Source organism: Hipposideros armiger, unplaced genomic scaffold (assembly GCF_001890085.2).
Source record: "Hipposideros armiger isolate ML-2016 unplaced genomic scaffold, ASM189008v1 scaffold_51, whole genome shotgun sequence".
Lineage (NCBI taxonomy): Eukaryota > Metazoa > Chordata > Mammalia > Chiroptera > Hipposideridae > Hipposideros > Hipposideros armiger.
The window spans coordinates 1,331,687-1,343,412 of NW_017731401.1; the positions used below are offsets into that span (position 1 = coordinate 1,331,687).

General features: G+C 34.4%; 1 protein-coding gene across 2 annotated transcripts in view; it reads left to right on the forward strand.

Annotated features, from left to right (window-relative positions):
• MSRB3 (methionine sulfoxide reductase B3) overlaps positions 1 to 11,726 on the forward strand; it is a 151,713-nt gene that overhangs the window by 35,713 nt on the left and 104,274 nt on the right. For both annotated transcript variants that reach the window (XM_019640588.1, XM_019640587.1), the window contains 2 exons: positions 8,497 to 8,605; positions 10,213 to 10,290. In XM_019640588.1, coding sequence (XP_019496133.1) covers positions 8,497 to 8,605; positions 10,213 to 10,290 — 187 coding nt within the window. The remainder of the gene's footprint in view (positions 1 to 8,496; positions 8,606 to 10,212; positions 10,291 to 11,726) is intronic.

Below are 11,726 nucleotides of genomic sequence, written 5' to 3' on the forward strand. Positions count from 1 at the left end.
GAAATAAGTCAGATGGAGAAAGACAAATACCATATGATCTCACTTATATGTGGAATCTAAAGAACAGAATAAACAAACAAACAAAACAGAAATAGACTCATAGATACAGAGAAAAAACTGATGGTTGCTAGATGGGAAGGGGCTTTGGGGGATGGGTGAGAAAGGTAAAGGGATTAGGAAGTACAAATTGTTAGCTACAAAATAGTCATGGGGATGGGAAATACAGTATGGGAAATATAGTCAATAATATTGTAAAAACTATTTACAGTGTCAGATGGGCACTAGACATAGCGGGGGGATCACTTCATAAATTATATAAATGCCTAACCACTATACTGTACACCTGAAACTAATATAAAATAATATTGAACGTCAACTATAATTAAAAAATATATAGTCATGGGATGTAAAGTATAGCATAGGGAATATAGTCAATGGTATTGTAATAGCTATTTATGGTGTCAGGTGGAGTAGACTTGGGGTTATCACTTTGTGAGGGGTGTAACTGTCTAATCACTATGTCGTTTTGTACACCGGAAAGTAATAAAAAAAAATTGGCCCTGCTTATAAAACTAAAAGACAAAAATTCTCTTTTTACCCATTTGCTTTGCAAGAAAGAAAATGCTTTTTGGATCAAGACATGTTTTAAATATTTTCCTAAACTCTAGTCTTTATGGTCCACATTAATATAAAAATCGTTGCTCTTGGTATTTGCATTAGTTTTCGAAGAGCTGATACGTACTCTTTAGTTCTTTTTGATAAAGAATGGTGATAAAATGACTACTGTACATTAATTCAAAAATTAAATATTTGTAACACAAGTAAAAGATAGAAATGTAAAATGTGATTTCTACCTTGCAGAGTCATTTACATTAATGTTTCATCAGGATGAACGTAGTAGCAAACCTCTCCAGGTCTCCTCTCAAGAAAAGTCATACAGCCTCACAAATGAGAACTTAACTATTAAAGGTTAGAATTTTAAGTCATTAGTAGGCTTTAGATGTTATGGGTAATAAATTTACTCCAGTGAGAAAACGTTTGCTTACAGTGAGAAAATGTTTGCATGTTTTAAAACCCCTTAATTTTAAAACTGCCTTAGTTATCAGCTCCCCAATTTCTTCTTTCCCTAATCTGAATCTGCATTTTATCCTGGCTATTTTTGCTTTGTTAAGTTAGCTGATACCACTTGCATGAAAGACTTTCCATTCTTTTCATCAGGATAGGATACTTACCACCTTGACATATATATTTGATCACACTGCATCTCTCAGGGTGTCTAGATGGAGTTCTCTTCCCTATTTGAATCTCCTCTGGCCCTCTGACCCTATGGGTTCTGTTTCTACAAACTATGTGAGTTTTTTATATCCCAATTATAACTGTACCGAGCCAGTCTAGACTGGTAAAGTTTAAGAGTGTTAATGTCTTCGTTGTTAACTCTCATTACACAAAACTTTGTATATGCTTTTACTATAAGACTCACTGTATTGATTGCTTTCCTTATCTTTCCTTCTAGAATATATACTCTCCTAGGGCTTTCCAGTGCTCATCACAGTTCTTGATTTACTGTAGAAGTTTAATAAATAGTTGTAGAAAGTATGAATTAATATTAGGCTCAATCAGTTTATATCTTCAAAGAATTTGTAATCCGGGAAAATAAAGCAGAAACAACTGAAGACATTTGAGAATACGTAATTACAAAATACTATGTTATAATAGCCTGTGTAAATAGTACCTTGCAGAGTAAATACACCAGTACTAAGGGTATACAGATGGAAAGAGTGCACAGAGTAGTGTTGAGTTTATCAGGCTATTTACTTGGAAGGAAAACTTTCTTGAAAATATTTTCTCAGTTTATCTATTCAAACCTTCAGTATGGGCACCAGAAGACTAATTTTATCATTCAGCTATGCACCACTAAAACATAGGGTCTTGTTTAATTCAAGAAGGTTAAAAAGGCAGGTTGCCTTTGTGTAATGTTCATTGATGTTAATTAGAACTCGGCATACCTCAGTAGAATATAACTGAAAGTGATCTGTGGAAAAAAAAAACGCCAGAAAAAAGGCATGAAATGTGATTATTACTATGACAAATAAAGATATGATTTTTCTCACATATAGAAAAGAAAAATCTTTACTTGTAAAAACAAACAGTTGTCTGCTTTCTGACTCCTAAGACCTGGAGTTTTTATTTACTTCGTGTTATATTTAGGGCTTGGATGACAGATGAAATTAAATGGACCTAAATGTGAAAATTAAGAATGTTTTTAAAAATGGAAACTAAGTTGAAGTACTATTTTTATACTCGCTTTAGTTCTACATGTTCCATCCCATCACCTACAAGATTAATCTGAAGGGGAGAGCTATTGAAGTGGTTCAGAATGGTGAAAGCATTGTTTGGCCAAAGGACTTTGCTTTCTAGGCCCATCAAAAATTCATTACGAAAAACTATTGAGTATCCTCTTACACATGACTCCAGGTTTGGAATGATGATCTAATGTCTGACAGGGATGACTTTAGGTACAGAGAGTAAATGAGCAGAGCCTGCACTCTGATTCCATGTTCAGGTTCAGCCAGACAAATTCTCTTTGAGAGCTGTTTTGAGTATAGCACTTTGCTAAAAGGAGATAGCAATCACTAAGATTTCCCTTGGAAGTAAAAAAGGTAATGTCAGACACTGTCTGTATTGATACATAACCCTAAGTTTTGTGGTTTGAAAGCATATTCTTTACATGTTTAAATGGTTGCTTATGTGCTCCATTCATATTCAGGTTTTCGCACTTGTATTGCAATACCTGTCTGTGTCTCTACCGTGGGAGTACAAACTTCTAAGTATATTCATCTCTTACATTGGCCATTTCCTTTGCATTCAGAAATCACTTCCTTAAGCTATCAGCACAGCCAACTTCCTCTCTACCTTCAGGCTTTGCTCAAGTGTCCCCTTCTCAGTGAGACCTACCATGACTACTCTATTTAAGTTACAGCCCTTATTTCTAGCACTTTCAATCCTCTGTGCTCAGTTTTGCTTTTTCCTTCCTGTATACTTATCACCTTGTACGAGGCTGGGTAATTTACCTATTTTCATTGTGTTTTATCTGTCTTCCCCTACCCCTGCTGCTTTTATGGGCGCTCCATTAAAGTAGGGTCTTAATTTTGTTCACTGGCGTATCCTAAGTACCCATATCCTAAGTACCTATAATAATGCCAGTATATAGTAGGTAATAAATAATTATTGAATGAATGAATGAGTATATTTTACTTAGCATATACTCAACATTTTTGATGACTTAAAAAAAAAAGTAAGAAAAATGTTGGATCAATCAATGGTCTTCAAAGTAAGCCCTGCACCCTAGTTTCATGGAAACCAGAGCACTGAAGCAAGAGTCGTGACATCTTAGATTTATGTTAATCTCAGGAATTTTTTTTTATATAGGTCTACTTTGAGAGAAAAAAATAAGAAGAATTGGTTATATTTATACAAGCATGGAGCTTTTCTTCCCTGTGCTTTGCATTTGTTTTTTCTTAAAGGCTTTGTTGAATTACTGGCATACAAAACAAACAAACTTGAAAAAAAATGGTTCATGGAATATATTTTACATTCTATTCTAAAAATGTACTAGATATAGCATTTATAAATGCCCATTTATTTAGAAATTCCTAACACTAATATACGAATAAAAATTTGTTCAGATTTCCAATTTGACAGACTAATGACCACTAAAAATTGCAATTTATTGTGAAAAAAAATTGCAAATTATTTGTGAAACTTAACGTATACCATTTTATAATGTAGTAGCAAGATATTTCAACATGAATTTTACTGTTTTAACTCAGTAAATGCAAAGCAAAACAAGATAGTCTTATTATATCATTCATTTATTATCTTGGGAAAATATTTAATAGTTTCATTTTTTTCTGATCCTGGAAGCAAAATTAAAGTTATGGGATCTTTAGGTTTTGTTTTGATTTTTTGCACTGAAATATAAGATTTATGGCTTAAAAGTACTCTAAGATTTAGGTAACAGATCTGATTTACTTCTTAACAGGAAGTTAAAAAGCCTTTCAAAGTTTTATAGACTTTGTGAGAATCCTGTTTGAACCTTGTCACTGACCCAGTGCTGAAGGAATGAACATAGGGAAAACAGACATTAGCTAATAGACAAGTGTATTTATTTTTTCTGGATGTACTGTGGCGATTATAACTTCTTGCCCTTGTTATCTTAAGTAGTTAGTGATAGTTTTTAAGCTGGAAGTTATTGCATAATTAAAGAAGAAAGGTGCATCGTATTTTTTTCCTCACAAAAAATATAACGACCATGGGCTTTGCAGTCAGCTCCGGGGTTGAGTCGAAATATCTATTTGCTATTTGTCCTTAGTAAGTTATGTTATAACTTCTCTGAGCCTCAGTTTCTGTATGTGTAAAATAGGCGTGACACCTACCCCCTAGAATTATTGAGAGGATTAAATGTGGTTATATAAAAGTGCCTAGAAATGTGCCTGTCACATAGTAGCCACTCATTAGTTTTCTTCCTTAAATTCCTATTTTAATCATTTTTAAAGATAATTCGTGAGGAAAATATTCTTATGAGGGAATTATAGAAAAATAATTACCAATAAAATACTGCAGCACACTGAGATATTAATACCTGACCTGGCTACCTTTCAAGATATAGTTTTCACCTCAGAATTGACTGTTATTAGAATGATGATGTGATTTGCATTTATTCATCCAGTGTTCACTAAGTGATAATTGCTGGGATCCTTCTAGCAGACCTATGGGGGTGGCAATACAACGTCAGAGAGACTGACTTGCCTAAGGTCATGTGACTGGGAAGCAGGCGGAGCCAGAATGTAAACTCTTGCTGTCAGTTTATTACAACTTAGAGCAAGAGCTTCCCATTAGAACTTCCAAGACAATACTGGCTTTGAGGCAACAACATGGAATAAGCCTCACTATAAAAAGAGACTTTGGGCCTATTTCAGTAAAAAAGCACCCTTGTCTTGGGTTCAAGATGGATCTTATCCATGCCAAAGTTACTCTGTGGTAATGGTGTTATGAAAAGTGGCAGTATTACCCCCTCAAATATACTTCGTGTTGCATGCGTATACACATACACTCACTCCTGCCTTCAAAGCACTCCATTAAACGTTTAAATAAAGAGAAAAATCTTTCCGTAACATACTTCTAAGCCAATTTGGAGGTCATTGAACAGATGTCATATAATACTAATGTTAAATTACCCTGCGTAATAAGAAAATTACAGTACCCAAGTGAAGATAGTAAAGGAAAACCATCCAATGAATTATTCTAGAATTTCAAAATGAAATGATTTCTTCAAAATTAACAGTGGCACCATATGACTTTAGGAAAGTGAGTCTGATAGGAAGAAGGGAAGTCAGAGACAAAAGTCAAGCCTTTCTATGTTTACATATGCCAATTTTTGGTTATGATGCTAAAGAACTAATGTAATAGTATAGCTTTCAATTGTCCAGAAAGTATATTATTATTAAACCATGTGGCAAGAAATTTATTAAAATCTGACTAACTTCTCATTGAGTTGTTTAATATAAAATCACAATAGTTGTTTCTAGTCTACATATACTTCCTTTTGCTATTAGGTACACTTTAAAAGCCTAATTATTTTGAGAACACAGTACGACCAAAGAATAAAAATGTACAAAGTTGACAACTTCAAATAAGCACTAGTATTTCTTAAAGAACAAACCTCACTTACAGTTAGGAAACAATATTTATATTTAAGGTTGAAAAGCCAGGATGTAGGAAAATTTTGCTAATTTGGAAGATGACCTTTAAGTGCACCAAAACCAAATAATTTGTAGGCTATGACATAGGGCACATTCCTACAAAATTTGTGTGAATACTGCTTTAGTGGTTCTTGAAAGACAAACAAAGAAAGCTGGAATGAAACCTCTATCCCCCTCCCAAATAAGATGGAGACTAACAAAAGAGTACAGCAGCACTCTTTCAAAGCTTGCCATGAAAACGAGGTCTCTAGCACAGTTAATGAGATGGTTCATAGTGGAAAATAATCTGTTTTTAAGAATGTTTAGATCAAAAGTAATTTCTAATCTATGAAATAAAGTCTCTTCAATACCCTTCATTCACCAGTAAAGCTTTTATGTTTGTATTATTTACTTCAATCAGATGTTTTCAATTTTACCTTTTCTCCTTATACAAATGCTTGACATGGTTCGTCAATACTGACCAACAGTTTTATTCTTTTTCTTCAGAAAAGAGAATTTTTGAGAGAGAGAGAGAGAGAGAGAGAGAGAGAATGAAAAAGAGAGAAACATCTTTGCCTAAACGATTTGCAAGCATCTGTGCTTTAAGCTACTTTTTATGAACACTCCTTAGTAAATGACTCAAGGTAAAAAAGCAGAAAAGCATCCAATGTTAGGAAATTGCAATCCAATACCATGTAATTTAAACCTGCAGTTGCTTCTCTTGTACTAAATGACATACAGATGGGTAGCTTAGTTCTCTCAACTTTGGGAACACAATTGGTCTTTTTGTATGAATGAACATGTAGTAACAAAAATATTTTGGACAGAAATGTTTAATTCTAATTGTACACATTTTAATTATCCATGCCATTGGAAAGAATCATTTTAACCAAGATATTTTTTTGTGTTAAATTTGCAATTAATAATTTTTTTGAAACAAAATCAACAAAGATGCGACCCTTCCAACGAAGAAAGAAACAAAAAGAAAAAGATAATTTTCAAGAAGTTTGTAGTGAATCGAACAGACACTCGCCCATCACAGTCAATGGATTATTTAAGAAAGAGCATTCTGTGTTCAAGCTGTGGGGAGGCCTGTTCTGACATGACAAATATTTCTCAGGAAAATATTTCTATGTTTTGGAAAGTATTAACAGTGTAAGTAGTAGGTATTTGGATAAAGCCTAGTGTAATATGGGGTCCAGTGAGATGAGAGACCAACATGCTGTTGGTGAAAGGCCAGTCCTTCCTGTGCATCTGTCTAAGCCCGAACAGGTCCAACATACATTGTAATGTCAGGAGAGGCGCTGTTTCACAATCCACAGGCCTGCTGAGCAGCTAAGGTGCATCTTTCTCTTTGCCTCTGGGGTGCTCTTTTCCTGCCTCCATATTTTCTCCTAGAGAATCAACCACTCTATCTTGGTGGCCTCGATTCTGGAAGCTGATAACCTCCTTCAACCCCACAATCAGGGCACCTGGTTAATTTTCTCCTAGTTTAATTTCAGTGATCTCACATACTATGACATTAGGTGCCTTAAAAGTAAAAGAAGTCAAAAGCATTTCTACTCCTACGTCATATTTCTTTATATTTCAAAATAAGTTGAGATTAATATTCAGGACACTAAGCAAGTTTTCTTCTAGTAATTTCAAAACATGATAGGAAATGTTTGCAGGTAGGGCCATCTGCAAGCCTCTTTTCTTACTGTGATGGATGGCAAAGAAAAGCGATTTTACTGCAGTAAGTAAGGGTTGCTTTGTCCTGGAGTTATATTTCTTTTCGCTCATTCGTGCAGGTAAAATAAAATACTACATATAAACAGGTGTTGTCTGAACCTTTTACTGCAGTCTGTATAGGTTGAAATAAAAGCTGCCATTGTTATTAGAATCACATTAAAATTATTTCACCATTCAAATACACTTAATCAGTGAAGTGTTCCTAGATATACTTTGCAAAAAGAAAACGTAGGTCTCTAAATAAAATCACATTCACTTTTCCTTTTCTCTTTGACTTTCCCCCTCCCTGTTTTTCTCACCCATTCTTTGGAACTTCTTGAATCTGCATTAGTGTAAATGCCTTCTCCTGGCGTCTATGAAAAGTTTCTTGCTGCCTGTTTAACATGGCAAGATACAGTCTTTAAAGAGATACTTGTTTTTAAGAACTCTACAGAACCTAGTAAAGTATCTGATAAAATCACAGAGAACAAAAATTCCTAGTCGTGGAAAAATACATCCTTAGGGTTAAAAAAAAAAAAAGAAAAGATGGTATTTAAATCACCCAGAATGGAAACTGAATGATGAAGGTTTGAAACTATTCTACCTAAGTTGCAAAATTATTGAAGGGAGCACTGTCGTTTAACATAATATGCCCATCATCTTATATATACAGTGTAAATGCTTGTAAATAGTTATACTTATTAAAGTCGTTTGAAAATAAAGAATTTCAAGGTATTGGAAGGCAGAAAGGATGTGCGACCATCTTGTGAATGGCCAATGAGTTTTTACTGTTACATGCTAGTTTTGGCTAGAGCACGTTGTTAGTGCTCCAATTGGATCACCTGAATCTGGAGAAACGTTTTTTTTGGTTTTGTTTTTTTAACTGAGAGAACTAATCAGCTGCAGCTCAGGTAAGTTTGTGTGTTACGGACTGATCTGGTCACTGACAAGTGACGGCAGAAGCTGTGCTGTGGCGGCCAGCCAAAGCAATTATTTAGGATTCAAGCTAAAAATCATCCTTCTCCCATATCCTTTCTCTTTCCAGGGTCATGTAGGGATAAAAAGAACTGTAAGGTGGTCTTTTCTCAGCAGGAACTGAGGAAGCGGCTAACACCCCTGCAGTACCATGTCACTCAGGAGAAAGGGACTGAAAGGTAAGGTGGGCTGTAAGAAAAAGTCATTAAGAGCTAGTTTTCTTCATTCTCCCCCATCCCCTTTGCCTTTGCATCCTCTTCCTTGACATTTAATTTAAAGAATTCTACATTCTACACTTATTTGCTAAAGTCTACAAATTAGTATCTTTGAAAAGGTTTGAAAATGGTATTGTTTAGGTTAAGACTAAGTTTTATTTATTCTTTCCCCCATTTAATGAACACTCTATCTTATGTAAAGTCACAAGGCTTTTATTAAGGGCCTGTTTTTAGTTTACTACAAAATGTGTGGAAGTAATAGCGATTTAGGTACATTTTTTGGGAAGACATCACAGTAAGCAAAACCATGAGGGACATGGCGCTGTGCCAGGATGCTGAAATTTTGAAGGTGGCCATTGTAAGTATAGACGTTTTGGCTGCAAAAAGAAGGTAGCATAATTTAGTTCCTTTCTACCCCACTCCAATTTCTTTTTGAAGCACATGTGGAGAAAGTATTTATTGGCTCATTTGTGGTTGGAATGTCAAAAATTTTCAATAACTGCCCTCACATGGCTTTGGTCCTTGGAAGTTCGCCCTAAGTCCTGAAAAAAGAGTTTGTTCACTTCCAAGACTCTTTTTAGTGAATAAAGTCTCTCTCAGCTGATTCCAGCTTAAAGGTAACTTGCCAAGGTCCAACCATTTTGTTGTCTAATTTATACCATGGAGCTTGGCATAAGGCCGTCACTTACCTCTGATCCAAATGTATTAGTGATGTAACTTCTTGTTTTCATTCATGAACTGAAAGAGCTCTTTACCACACATGGGGTTCTTGTTAATTGGCAACACTCTCTTCCTGTCACAGTGGATACTGTTTACTGAATTTACCAAGTGTTGAATCTCTGGACAAAGTCCGCTCTCCCTGCACAATGAGTTCACGGTGGACCTCAGGCTCAGCCCAGGAGGACTTGGACCCATCCTGTTGTGTACATGACTCGCAAAATGATTTAATGCACGCAAACAACTAGAGATTAGGTCATTCTTAAAAATTCTGTTTATAAAAAAATTGGACCTCATAAAGAGGGTGAAAGGATAATAAAAACAAGCTGCAGAGCACATAGACTTTTTGTTGGGCTAGCACAGCTGATTTGTATTAGCGGAATGACCTCCTAGCCTTTAAGATTGTTAACTTAGAAAAATATTCCCTTAAAGCTGCAATATTCCTTTTCAAACCAAAAAGTAAGATCCTTCTGCATTTTCTGGTGTACGCGCTCTTGGACACTGTAGAGTAGCAGAAATCTTATGTAATAATGTTTTTTTCCTATGATTATGAACTACAAGCTTTTTTTTTTTTTAAATGGGAGAAAATTTTTTCTAAGCATTACATAACTATATGGCTTGATTTTTAAAAAAAATTTTATTTAACCTGCACTAGTTTGCAATAGTTCTATGTATGTTTTAGTATAGAGATTTGAAATATATTAGTAGTGTTCAGATTTCCATATGTTTGGTCTGTTCTCATTATAAAACAAAAAGCCCTTGAAAGATTTATTAGAGAAAGATATTTTAAGCAAATACATTCTGTAAGAAACAATGCTAAGTTTAATTTTTTAATACTCTTTATTGTTTATCAGTGCCTTCGAAGGAGAATATACACATCACAAAGATCCTGGAATATATAAATGTGTTGTTTGTGGAACTCCATTGTTCAAGTAAGTATGTTAAAAACCCTGTGGGTACGAACGTATCACAGATGGCAACAAACTGGTTATTGCTTGTTCATATTAGAATCTCTACATTACTCAATTTTCTTATTTCTATTATTTCTATTTCCCCCTCCCCCACAAAACAAAAGTAATTATTGACTTTCATTATAAATTACCAGTTTGGTAGGCTGGTTGATATGGCACTATCAATATATCCAACATTAAAATATCCAACATTAACTTTTTCATTGCAATAACCATTGTGCTTAGCAGAACTATGAAAGAGATTTTGGTGAGCATAAAAATGTTTATGTATTTATTGATTTTTCTATCAGCAAGTGATGGCCCTAAATTAATTTATTGGCCCATAATGGAATGTATAATGTCCATCAAGTTGATTATTCATATGTCTGCAATGAAGGGCACTAACTGTATTGGAAGTAACATGGGAATTATAACCAATACTTGTACATATGTAAGCAAATTATGTAATGTGAGTTTAATAGTTTTTGCATTGATCAAAAAGATCCCACTAGTTTACTATAAAACAGGCAGTATATAGACTTTTCCACCAAAATAGTTAATTCAGACAGTGTATACTGGAAATTATGGATCTTATTCAAGAAAGGAAAATCTTTACCAAAAATTTATTTATCTAGCTGGAGAAAATCCTAGAAGCCCTGTACTTCCCATGGGAATGCTGATTTGAGGGAATAAAAAGACAGAAACCTTAATTGAGAGTAAATATCATTGATTTAAAATAGAATTACTATTTTCTTAGGGGAAATGAACAAACAAGAATCTAATATGTGTAGCACGTAAAGCATACTTAATATCTCTCCATAAATGCTTCCTTTTGAAAATGCTAGCATTTACAGATTTTTCAGAAATAATAGCAAATAAGTTTCCTTGAATTTTTTTTCAAGTTTTAAGCCCTTCTTTACTTGTATAAAACTTATTGCACATTAGTGTTGGTTGAGAATCTGCTCTGATTTCTTTTGTATTTATTCTTCACGTTCAAGCCAGCCCTTCAAATTGTCACCCATTTCCTTTCAGAAAACACACATCCCTTATGTTTCAACACCTTTAGCTTGTGTCATAATAGTTGATGTAACACAAGATAATTACTGAGCCATGTTCAACTAGTTAATATCCCAAATGGTAAAAATTGGCCACATCCTCTTTGTTTAAGATTCTCCACCTCTTTTCCTAGCATGTGATTCAGTAAAGTAATGGATCTAAGGAAAACTGTTTTAAATAAGAAACAGAACCACTGTAAATGAAGGATTTAACCCATATGAGATGTTGAGTCACAAAAACTAAAAGCAAGACCTTTATCCAAACATAGGTACTGGCAGGGGTCAGGGAGTTTCCCATTTGATGTGATATTGCCTTGATTTCCTTTAGAAAAAAAAAAAAGAAAAGATGGTATTTAAATCACC